This window comes from Charadrius vociferus, unplaced genomic scaffold, assembly GCF_000708025.1.
Source record: "Charadrius vociferus isolate BGI_N301 unplaced genomic scaffold, ASM70802v2 scaffold104, whole genome shotgun sequence".
In the NCBI taxonomy this organism is placed as follows: Eukaryota; Metazoa; Chordata; class Aves; order Charadriiformes; family Charadriidae; genus Charadrius; species Charadrius vociferus.
The window spans coordinates 6,998,525-7,011,707 of NW_009648255.1; the positions used below are offsets into that span (position 1 = coordinate 6,998,525).

Here is a 13,183-nt window from a genome sequence, read left to right on the forward strand (position 1 = left end):
GTTTGTGCTCATTTCTAGGTGGATGCTGCTTTATAAAAATAAACTTGACGTGAATCTTTCCCTCCCACAGAAGCTAACGATGTTCCCTGCAGCACTCCTAAGCCTAGTCATTCCTGTTTATTGGCCCAACTTCAGATAAAGGCTTTACCTCCCCCCAGTGCAAACTTAGGGGTCTTTCTCATATTGTAAATAATTTGCTTCGGAAGCATTAAATCAGGAACAAAGGTTTTAGGAAAATATCATCCATTTAAGTTCATCTTAATGTATGTGCTGTGCTATAAATCTGTGCCTCTCATTACCAATCTCTATTTTATGGAGTGTTCCCGTTATCAGTACTGCCAGGGTGAGAGGAGCAGTCACAGAAGCAAAACAAAAAAACCCCAACCACCAACTCCAAAGCTCTGTAATGAAACATATATTGTGGAATCAATATACTACTATAGTTTCTGAGGAACTTTATATTCTGTACCACATCCTGAAATCTCCTTTATAGATTGCCTTTGTAATACAAACTTTGTCGGTCCTCCACCGTGAGTCCATCCAAGATCAAACTAAACTGAAGATGGTGTAAATATTCCATGTGAAAATCAAACAATCAGACAAAAGTCAAAACTGATACCGGTACCTCCTCTTGATAGGATTGTAGTTCTAAACGCCTATTGGACTTCGAAGCAGGAGCATCAGTCTGTTGATAATGTTCACAGGAGGAGCTGGCCAAAAATGAATGTTTTTTCAGAGGCAACTGTCAGCTGGTGTGATGTGACTATATTGTAGCAAGATTTTGAGAACTGTCATGATTGCTTGGAAAAAGCAATATAATTTCAGGCCAACTAATTTAATCCCTTTGATGCCAAGAGATTTGCTACTGCTAAGTCCAAACACAGAGATATCTCACCAGTGCTTTTATTAAGGCAAACTGTGTGAAAAGTTCACTCTGTTTTGATGGACAGGATTATTAGGGAAAAGCAATAATTTGCTGAAGCCTTATTTTCATGCCATTTCTGGAGATGACAATAAAGTTAGCTGCAAGGCCAACTCTCTGTGCTCTCCCCGCCTCAGGATGGTGTGGATTTGGCAAACTCCACCCAGAATCCTCTCAGCAGTATTGTCGGTATTAGAAACACAGCACATATCCACGTCTCGGGAATAAACAGAAATAAAGCTCTTCCCTAAAGTAACCTAACCAGAATTCATTCCCCCTTACTTTTTATTGTTTGGTTCACCTCTGTAAAGCTTTTCAGCATTTATATTCATTTTACACTGTCAAAAGCTGAACAGGAGTAAGATAACAAATGGTTCTGGTAGCAGCTGTCACCACCTACTGTCTGTGTATGCCTGTGTGAATCTCTAAATGGAAATAAAGTACTTTAATAACACATTTTCTCTAAACTGTCCTCATGGATAAAGTTACTCTCAAATCAGTCCATGAACACTTTCCAATTCGGTGCCCGCTTCAGCCTGCATCTCTGCCTCTCCTCTGCAGAGTCTGGGTGGGTACACAGCAGAGTGATTTAAAGACATTTCAGAGAGAAAATACTTTAACAGCACACCTTCTGTGACTGCTGCTTGCGTGCGTTTGCTACTTTTGGTATTTGAACCTTCTCCTAACTTGCCTAATTTTCTTGCTATAAATTAAGCCGATTGTCCATTGCATTTTTGCACTGCCTTGGCTTTCATCAGGAAGCGCCCAGAGCCACAAATTAAACACAAATTGCTCTGTTGTTTTGGTTTTTTTTTTTTTCTTCTTTTTCCCCTCTTGTGTCACCTACTGAGGAATCTACTACATGGACCTTGTCTCCATTTCTCAGTGATTGTAGAACATATGGTTTGCATGTGTTTAGGTCAATGAGGATTCTGATTATAAGTGACAAGTGGTGGGTGATTATTATTTTTAATCAAATACACTGCTTAACGTTTACAAAGTATGGAAAAAATATTAGGTGCTTTTGAGCACCTGTCACCTCCAGGTAAATAATTTAATAGCATGTGAGGAAGCCAATTAGAGTTAATCAGAAATTGACTGATCTGCTTTGGCACCAAAATGATTGGAAAATATGGCCTGTCCTTTCTGGAATAGGGACTTCACTCTTGTACACACACAAGTGAGGAAATATATTGTTTTATGGTCAATGCGTAGTATTCCTTTGAGGGGGAAAAAAGTACTTTATAAGCCAGATATGTAACAGCAGTTCAGGCAAGAAGAACAGGGGCACGAGTCCTAACAGACAAATAGCTGTGCAGTTCCTCAGCTTTATTTCATGGTGATGGGCATGCTGGAAATGTCTAGAAGATTAATAGATTCAAATTCAGTGATCAAAAAATGGGAGCATGTCCAAATGGATCATTATAACAGATTCCCGCTTTATCCCACAAGCCAGATTTGAGCCATCTGTAAGCTTCACGTTCCTGGTCTACAATCTTTTGCAGCCATAAAAGACAATAAGTATCAGTAGAAAAAAAATAAAATCAATTTCTTGGCTCTGCAGCCTAAAAATATAGTGATGGGGACTACAGGGACAAGAAAACAGCTGATTATCAGGGCTTTTTTTTTTTTTTCTTTTTTTTAAAAAGCGAGTTAAATGAGTAGGCCATATTTAGGAAACTATTTTGCTATTAGAGGTTAAAAGAATATTTCTAGAGAGTAGAGTCAGCGTCTCACACTCAGGCTTTGGGGGATCAGCGAATGCCATGTTTGATGTTCTCTGTCCAAGACCCAGTATACTCCCAGGAAGTTTCTAGAGGACCTCTGCTGATGATAAAGACAGATAATTTATGAGCCTAATTCTTTAGCTCCAGAAAGTTGGTACTAAAAATAAATATTTAGCGTTTCACATGCTCTCCCTTGAGGAGTTTCATGGTGTTAAACTTTATGTTGCACAGCTCTTCTTGGTGAGAGGGATAGGGAAAACTCTATAAAGTCCCACATTCTACCCCTTGCATTCCAACGGATGAGCAGGAATTCCAGTCTCTGTGCTCCATAAAGCGAGGGGTTATACATTGGTGGCTTCTTGGACCTCAAGGCACCTGCAAAAAGAGATGATGCTGGGGGAGGAAGGGTGGGCAGAAACATGGCTCTGCCCTAGTCTGTCTGCAGCAGCTGGTACTGATGTGATGGTCACACCGGGGAGCACATCCAAATACCCTAATCCTGCGGTGCTCCCAGGACTGCCCTTGCAGCAATGCCTTTAAGAAAGCTGCCCGTGCTTTTCTAATGCACTCTACCAGTGGATAGACTACTTCAGATGAACCTCTTTTCACATAGGTATTTATATAGGAAATAACCATTTTTTGCTTCTCATATTATGAAATTGATGGAAGGTTTGGTTGAGCCACGCTGCCTAACTCTATATTGCCATGCAGTTACGTCCACGAGGCACCGGTGGTGCCATGGCCGCTTTCAAAATCCATGCTTTCTGCAGATATCGTTGCCTGGAAGAGGGAGCGTGGTCTCGACAAAGCCTTCTCTGCAAGCAGTGAATCACAAGGCAATGAGCCACAGGAAAGGTTAATCTAAAAACTCAAGGTGCGCAAAAAAGATGGCACTAATGTTTATCTCCCTGCCATAGGAACGGTGCCCATAATAGCCATCTGTGGAAAATGGAGATGTTCCAGCTTGTGGAAGGCACCACAACAGCACTCTGGTGAATTAATCACACGCTGTTTGAGGCCTTCACCTCACATGTGGGATGCATTTCGCGCCTCTGAGCTATTCTACGCCGAAAGCTGTGTGCCGAGATACTGTGGACTTCTTTCTGCGCACAGCAGTCATGAACCTTCTTCATTTATTTTTTAATCATAGGGGAGAATTATTTCCAGAACAACAGGGTCTGAAATTTAAATTTGTGCAGGTTTTAAACGGGCTGATGTTTCTGAAGTCTTTTATGGTCTCTGATATTAGGAGATTAGTTTGAGACAAGATCTTTTGATCCTCATAAAGGTTTAATGTTATTGTGTAGCTAAGCTGTTAATAATTGGCTAGAGATTTCATAGATATACGTGTATGGTTTCCACTGAGGTTTTAAGCTAAAGAATGATTTCTCATACCCTTCATATCCCAGTCCAGATGTTCAAGTCCTATTTCACTATGTTCCAGCAGATGGATGCCAAAAATTTTGGGAAATTTACAGTGTTTCTCAGTAGTATATCTAATATACCGTATTATTGAGCTAGAAGGTAGAAGAGCAAAGACTATTGCCCCAATTTCTTCAGCTATTTTCTTCACTAGCAACAGAAAGTACTTAATTCTTAAGCTCTAATGGTGAGAGTTCTCCAAGGGAGCATTATTTTTCTCTCTCCCAGGCCGACTATAATGCAGCTGACTAACATTAAGTCCCTCCTGATTAATTTAATGGTAGCTAAATAGTGCAGAAATAGTGAGAAGCCACCAATTCTTCTCTTGATAACACTGCCTTCCCGATGTCTGTGGTAATCAGCAGCATGCTGTCTGACATACAAAAGTTTTTAAATTAAACAAGCATTTCAGTTTCCTTTTCTGACTAATAATTTTCCTTTCTTTTTTTTTTTTTTATTTTTTTCTAAATCCAGTGCTAGATTTTCACAACTGCCTATTATTTGCATATCTGAAAAACAACATGGTCTAAAGAATTATAATACCACATGAATATATAGATGGATCTGGAAAAGACAATATGGCTTAGAGAAGAGCCAAGAAATGTTTGATATTTGCAATAAGTAAGGTAGCAGTAACTTTAGTGATACTACTGAAATTTAACTTTATGCACAGGTTTTTCTGGAGGAGAGTCGCTAACTCAACATGTTGCAATGCCAGACTAAAACCTTAATTTCCTTGCATCTGAAAAATGTCTGGAAATGTTTTGCACCAGAAACCATAATTTTGAACTTTCTGACCTTTGAGCTTGTTATATATCACGCATCTCTTCACCCACATGAAAGGCAGCGGAATTTTTGTTTGTTTCTTCAAAAAGCAATGGGCAGAACAACCACAGTTTCAATCTCGACAGCTTCTGTTTTCTGGTTTTCCCTGCATCATCTCCAGTTTGTCTATAGCTGAACAAACAGACAAATTGGAGACAATGCAGGGAAAAGCAACAAAAATGATACAAAGGTTTAGAAAACATGACCTGGGGGGAAATACGAAGATGATTGAATTTATTTAATTTAGAGAAGACTGAAAAGAGATATGCTAAGAGGTTGCAAGTACAGGGAGAACAGGGTGGGTAATTGCTCTTCATGTCAGATAAGGATACCAAAACCATTATGGGTTATTTTGCACCATGGAAGACTGGGTAAAACTTTCTATCAGCTTGCTGATATAGAGGAGGAGTCTGTCTCACTGGAGATTTTTAGAAACAGAGTACAGAAGTATCTTTCAGGGATATTCTTGTTTCTGCTTTTGAGGAGAGCTGGATTAAGAGACTGTGGAGAAGCCCCAGCCCTACAGTTCTGTGATTTCCCAGTTAGTCTGTCCACAGTCCCAGGAAGGAATTCTTTAATCTCTACTTATTCTTTCACCAGGATGTCTATTAGCTAGCCTTTCCATTTCCTCTCAGGAAGAGACAAATACTCCTTTCTTCTGAAGTGACAAGTGTTTTTGTCCCCATCACAGCTCATTTCGGAGTGTAGGAAAAAAAAAAGCATGGCACTGTCTAATTTTACGCACTCACTGCTATAATATTTACTGTTTTAAAATAAAATGCCTTCAGTATTGTAGAAAAAAAAAAAGGAAGAGGATATTTGCTTGTCAACTGCAAACCCCTAATGTTTTACAAATGCTTTTGAACTAAGTTTGGCAGTACAGCACTGAAACAAGTATAGTTGGACCCTTTTTCAGGTTGTCAAGTGCAGAGCTGAAGTGTTTGGGGTCAGAGTGGAGATAAGACATTAGGGAGAGTCCTGCTTGCAAGTCCTGTATTCTAATCACCAACCATATTCCTGTAAAGTGGAAAGGGTCTCTCCCTCTTTCTTAGTTTTTTTTAATTATTATTATTTTTATTTTATTTTGAGAAGCAGACACTGGCCTTTAAAATCCTTACAGCTACCAAGAGTGGGGTTTTTTTTCATCATGTATCATGGAAAAAGTCAAGCCCTCATCTGCGCAGTAAATGTTAGCAGCTGGGTTAATTGTGAGGATATAGGGCATCTTTTAAGGTTTATAAGACAGTTATGCTCTTGGAGATGATACTGTTTTATCTGTTACTGTAGCCCTAATGCTACCTCTTTGAAAGCAGCCTTTGGCTGCAGAGTGCTACTATTTAACAGGTTTAACATTACTAAAAATTGAGATGCTGATGCCATTATTAAATTTCATTCTGCACACAAGCAAACAGTTTATCATAGTCTGTTCCCAGCAATTGTAATCCAATTTTTGTTATCTCACATTGTTTAAAAAAGAGAGAGAGAGAGAGAAAGATACTGTACATCAATCTGATAAAAATGTTTAAATAACTGGTGCTTTTTTGTGATTATGTCGGTTTTATAGCAGCATTATGGAAACACGACAGGGTAACTAAAATCTGATTACGTCTAAGTCCTTGCCCATTATGTGATTATTATGAACCATGACTTCTACTGGCACATTATGAATTACATGGTCATAATACAAGGGATTTCCAATATAATTAACTGAGATTAGCAGCACTAGAGAAATCTGGGAATAATGATACAACTTTGAACAATCAGTTTTACTGTAAATGCTGCTAGCTCTGGCTTCCAGGAACCAGGAGGCTGGTGGATGTAACCGTGACCTACCTGCTGGGGTTTCCTACTCATCCTTTCTCTTCCCTCCCTCTGGTGAAATTAATTGCAACCTTGCCAGAGTGTTAGGAACTGCCTTTTTTACTCTTTTCTTCTCATATTATACTGATAAAAGTCAAGGCTGGCTAAGATTTTAAAAAATGTCAAAGGTCTTTAGATGCCTCCTTTTGGGGGGGTCAGCCTGAAACTGGAAAGGGCTCTGCTTCTGAAAATATCAAAATATTATTGAAGAACAGATCCGTTGAAGACAGCTCAAGTTAGGGCACTTAAAGGCAGAAAGTCGTGAAAATCACAGATTATTTTCAAAGATCACAGCCAAGGTTATATTATATCTCAGGCAGGCAAGAAGTCTTTCTTTCTACAACCCCCTCCCAGCTCTCAGCTGCTGGAGAGAAAGCTGACGGTGTCCAGAGGGGGTTGCTCACTATTGGACCTGTCCTTTCTCATATAGAAAAACAAAAGGATTTCTACACCGATCCAGTGGCCGCGAAAAAAAAAAAAAAGAAAATGGAGTGCGTGATGGAAATGCTGTAGGGCAAAAAGGAGACTAAAATGGACCTGGTGTTTAACAAAAGGATTAAACATTTCACCCAGTAGTGCATGGACAGCTGGGGTGGAGTGAGAACTCCCCTGATTATTAAGATATCACTTGTCCCTGATAGAGCTGGGATTAAAAAGAGCATTATTTTTTCACTCTATGGAACTTAGATTTCCTCAATAGATAAATACAGTTGAAGACAGAGAGAAAAATACAAAATCGCCTGAGATTTTTTGGTTCAGTCCAGTGCCTCCCTCCTCCTAGGATTTATTTATAGCTCTTAATTTCCAGATTTCATGTGAAATTGCATCTCAGGATTTTTATTAAACCATACGCATCCCAGGTTTGTGCTCCTTGCTCACTTTGATATTATTACACCCAGCCAGTGCAATGACAGCCTTTCATTTACTTTGCTATGGTGATCGTACTTCTTTAACCCCGTACCTCCAGTGCTGCTGAGAACTGCTCCGCTGCTGCTGGGTAGTTGTTCTGCCTATAGCAAGTGCTGGCTTCCCGGAGGGTCATCTGAAGCTGTTTGGCAATCTGGGGTGAAACGCTGCCTTTAGGTGCGTTCAAAGCATCTGCTTTTTTAGAACGACGACACGCTGGTTGTGTGCTTGTAGACGCCACAGGCTCGGCAAACTCGAAGGAAATGTCCTCCTCATCAGTGTAGACCAACTCCATTTCTATGTCCATGAGGCTTTTCAGAGGAATATGAGACAGAGGTGTCGGGATTACCTGATTACTAGTCTCTAATGTTGTTTCTTCTTCTTTTTTCACAGCTAGTTCTTCATTGTTTTCTGATTTCCGTTTACGGCTTGCTCTGCCTACGTCATTACTCTGGTTTTCCTTCTTTTTCTCTGCCATTTTTATTCTCTCCCTTTTATTTTTTGCTGCTCCATCCCCAAGGTGTTTTTTGACCTCTTGCCGTGCTTCTGGAATATCATTCAATTTGTTTGCCGCTGCCTTTGACTTCTTACTATTACCCGTTTGCTGAGAGGCTTCATTCTTGCCATCCATGCTTGTGAGATTTTTTGGAAGTTGACGTTGCTTTCTGATGCCGTAACTTGAGCAAAGAAAGAGTCCTAGGAGAAAATGTAGAAAAGTTAAGAACACTCAAAGGTTGCAACGCCAAAAAAAGCAAGCAAATGCTTTCTCCACCAGGCATATCGCAGGCGCCATTATGAGAGAAAACTCTTCAACAGTTAGTACACAGAATATCAGACTCACTGTGATTACTTCCTCTTTCCTGTGTAAAAGTTTAAGGAATCTTAAATATTTTTGATAGCTCTTGATAATGGATGTTTGTTTATGTAAAGTAATGCCAGTGTATCAGTTTGTTATATCTGCAACAAGAAGGGAAAATCTGGCTCTTAATCAAAAGAAAAACAATCAAACCCCTGTGACTGATTGACTCGCTTTGTATGTTGTTGCGGGGTGCAAAAAAATCACTGTGGCCTGATTTCTGAGAGCTGGTAAGCACAGTGACTAAGGTCAGAGAGGGATGTTCAAAAATCAGGCAGAGTGGATGTTCCCCAGAGGGGCACAAGCTCCAAGTGGAGTCTTAGCTTCAGCTGCGTTTGAGCAAAATTCAGATCTGGATTTGGGTCTCAAAGCCATTTCTTATTGAACCATCTGCAAAAGACATGAGTCTTTGTACTAAGAAGCAGCCCTCACCCAGTAGTTAACAGCCTAATTCTCAGCTCAGAGAACCGGCTGTGGATCCAAACTGGTACAAGAAGGTGCAGGATCAAGTTCATAAACCTCTTCTCCACACCAGTTTCTGTACAATAGGAAAGGTGACTTGATCTGCATTGCAAACTCATAATTGTGCTCAGATTCAAAGGAAATGTTGCTTTTCATCTTCCCCTGCTGACTTCAGAGTGAAAAGGTGGAAGGCACAGCTAATTTTCTTCTCAGGTTTTCCATCAGTTATGAAAAGTTTAATTGTAAATAGCTGTAATGATGACGGTCTTTCAGAATGGTTTGTTAAACATAAGCACTCAGCCTTTAACCTTGTGTTAGTCTTTAACAGACCTCCATACTTTTAGGACCTGCTTAATGTAGTCAACTACAGGTACAGATTGTACAAAGGAAAGATACATAATAAATGCATTTGTGTTCAGCCAGAAACAGCTTTTAAACAATAAGCAACTTGTTGAGTTTTAGTGAGAGCTCTACAGTACGCGCTACTGCACTTGTCAAAGTCGCTGGAACGTGTTCTGGATGCTGTGGTTACGGTGAACCTTTACGGTTTAGGGCAACGGGCGTGAGGGAACGGGCAGAAATTTATAGAAAGGGGTAAAGGGAAGAGACAGAGGCATTTTAGGCCATGTGAGAAGCTGATACTGAATTTTAATGTAAATAGGTTTTCAAATCTTTGTCATGTTTTCCCCCCCCTCGCCTGGCTAAGCCAGATTGCAGCCAGGACTGTCTCCAGCCCCGAAGCAGGGAACTTGTTGATTTTGACATTTGTTCACAACCTCCAGGCTGAAAACTTTACCGTAGCAGAACTGCCTGTGGAGAAACTTATTCCTCCTTCCACGACTGCAAAAGAAGGAGTGAGAGGTGAGGGGATAATTGTGTGATTTAAAGTAATTTCAGCAGACTTTTTTTGAGCAATGTGCTGAGCAATCACAACTCCTACTGAGTTCAATGGGGGTGGAAAACCACCGGCCCTTCCCAGATAGTGCTCCGCACTTGTCAGAATAGAGCTCAAAGGAATCATATTTATAGCAAGCTATTTTGAATGGCAGCAGTAAAGCAGCTGGAAAAGGCTAATGTACTTGCATCTGGCAGCAATTTTACCTGTTTGTAAGACATTCAATCCCTTTTTAAAACAAACCATAGCATAGCCGAAAGATTGGAAGCCGTGTTTTTCAGTGCTGGCTTCAGCACTAGGTAATTTAGGAAATTATGATTTATCTTCACTGTATTGCAGAGCAGAGAGACTCCAGCCAGCCCCAGCCCCAGCTGAGGGGATGAGCCTGATCATCTTTGGTGCCATGTCACGCCAAGATAACTGTCACATATGGGACCTGCGATGGGTCTCCATGTGGCCCCGCAGTATACGGCTATCTGAGGTTCTGGTGGGGGAACACAGGACTTTCACAGCCTCCTGGGTGGGTTCACTGAAGGTCCTATAGAACCCGAGAAAATGAGATTTAAGAAGCTACATCAGATACAAGTTTGCAGGAATTTTCCTCTGAGCAGCCATATAGTACTGAGGACCCCTCAAGGAAAATTAATAGACTCTCCTCCTCACCAGAAAGCTCACCAAGGCAAAGCCCTATATCCGATGGGGGGTTGACATTGGCATGAATGGCAAATTGGCTGGACCAAACTGTTCACCCTGAGACTGTCTTAAGAAGTTTAAAATAATTTACCATGGAATAAAAAAAAAAAAAAAGCAGAGCACAAACTGTGAAATACAGACCAACAATTCTTTAATCACTTATGGACATTATTCTGGTGGACCAGCACCTGAAATGATCATTGCTGTACCAAGTGGATTTGTACTGCTCCTATTGTATTTTTAGGTATTCAAGCTGATTAACGTGACTTTGGGTTGTGCAATGGAAGCACGTTATAACTCAGGCAGGCTCACTTGAATCACTGCCTCAATAAAAAAACACTTCCAGGGAAAAGCTTTTAGAAAATCATTATCTTTGTCAGTTAAGTATTTTCCTGAGACTTTGGTTAAAATGTCTGTTTTTTATTTTGGAAGCATTTACTGTAAAATGCTTCTAATGAATCACTATGCAGGGGAATATAGATAGACAATTTAGCACTATAGTCAGAAGGAAACTACTCTAAATTTGTGAGCTCTCAGGAATGATCATCCTGATCAGTCATAAGCATGTTCAGCGCTGTGGTTATTGGAGGGTTAAACTTTGCCAAGAGACTTCTGTCCATGGCACTGCCAGCCACTGCAGCGAAGTATTTTGTTGGGTCTATTGGTAAGGAAACCACATGTCTCCAAATGGAGAGGCTTACATGAAAGAAGTATAAATGCAGAAGAAACATAAGATCATTCATCTTTTAAAGTCTTCCAGTTTTGTCTGTTGATTTCCCAAGGTATCTAAGAAAACCTTCTTGGGGAGAGTGGCCTGCCTACTAGGTAACATAAACTTCCTTATGTGCATGATCTTATGAACCCTATTACTTATGCTTTTTGTTCTGTATCGAGTTTGATTCTGCTTTCAACACCTTCTCCTATTATCTCACATCAGATTAGAGAAGAACCTGCTGATAAATCACACTGGCACTTCAGCTGGCACCTAGTTGTTAAATTCTTTGCCAGTTCTTTGATGAGCGCTTTTTTCTTCAGAATTTAAACTTTGATTTCAACCAAAAAAGCTTTTGCCCTTACAGTTGTGAAGTTAAACCTTTCTAAACACCAAAGACTGCAGTGCTATCTTCCTGAATCTGCATATGACAAGGCAGAACCACTGGGCTACATTCATCATTGATTTAAATGGAGGGACAGGAGAGAGGAATTTCTTCTAGTAGTTCTCAGAGGGAATTAAGCTGCCTTGAAACTCAACCATCACGTTGCCGTTACCAGCTCTTTGAGACATAAATCCTGTGGGGCAGCACTTCAGGAAAAGGTCTGTTTCCCAGTTTCGGTAAAATCTTTCATTAGGCAGCACAAGTGGCTGTTTCTGAGGATCACAGCTGCCTTTTATGGCACAGGCTGTGGAGAAAGGAGCAAATTCAAGGAGAGATTCCCCAGTGCTGGCCTGCTGGATCATACCCTTCTTTGGTTCGGGAGGGGGAACGGTATGGCAGCTAGGAAGCAGAAAGGGGACTCGATAATTATTTTTCTTACTCCGAACCAGGTTCCTTACATTGACCATTCGACAGCAGTCCAAGTGGACCTGTGCTCTGCCGTTGAATGCGCCCCGTGAATGGCTTGCTAAAACTCAGAGACAAATTAGGCATCAGATCCGGAGAGAACAATAATTCTCCCTCCCCTCCACCCCGATCGGAACTGGCAGAGATTTTTGTTGTCATTGTTTTGTTTTATTTTCACTTCCTCGGCAGCATAAGGTACAAGCTGCCTCGTTCGGGATGGTCTGGCTGTACCTCATCTGCTGTCCCAGAAGCTCCAGTCATTAGTGGTCCATCTGTATTTTGTGCTCTCTGCTGTGAATGTTCAACGCTGCATGGTTTCTAGAGGATAACATCACATTTTTCAGCCAGAGCATGGCTGTATCTGCAACACGCGTATGCATTTTGTGCAAAAATACCCCATCTGTCTTTTGGTGAGCTCACTTGGGTACCAGCAGCCATATAGTTGTGTTAGCCTGATACCCCACCATGGCTAATTCGCTCTGCTAGAAGATACATATAATGACAACTGCTGTATTGGTATACCACTTAGACAGTGATGGGACTTTTCCAGAAAGTTATAGGAACCAAACTCTTTCATCTATAATAGTCTTTTTCTCCCAGAAGGCCATTTGAAATCACAGGGCAGTGATCTGTTACAGTTCATTTCAGTGCAAATGTTGGAACAGGCAAAACTGCATCCAAAACTATGGAGCAAGAATAAGAAAATTTTACCACTGGTACTTGTACAAGTGTTATCCCACTCCTTCAATGTCCTCTAGTACAGACAGAGAAATATAGTACTATAAAAAACACATCCAAAGCCCCACAACAGATAGGTCATTAGCTGCCCTCCTCTATAATAATTTCACTTATATTGAATTCCAGATATCCTGATCCATCTCTAAGGTGAGGATGCTCCGGTTTTATCACTTAAAAATGAAGCAAGATTTATCTGTATTAGATTTACAGACAGACTTTCTGAATGAGCGTGTGCACCAACAACAGCTATGCTGAGATCTGAACCGGAGATTTTTCCAGTCCATCTTTCAGCGGGATGACTTTTTAAGCACTTCC

General features: G+C 40.7%; 1 protein-coding gene across 1 annotated transcript in view; it reads right to left on the minus strand.

Annotated features, from left to right (window-relative positions):
• Positions 1-12,132, minus strand: part of SPATA16 (spermatogenesis associated 16) — an 83,853-nt gene extending 71,721 nt beyond the window's left edge. The window contains 4 exon segments of the mRNA XM_009884512.1: positions 7,718-8,304; positions 8,307-8,358; positions 10,450-10,562; positions 12,105-12,132. Of these exon segments, the coding sequence (XP_009882814.1) occupies positions 7,718-8,304; positions 8,307-8,358; positions 10,450-10,562; positions 12,105-12,132 (780 nt within the window).
• Positions 12,133-13,183: the final 1,051 nt, after the last annotated feature.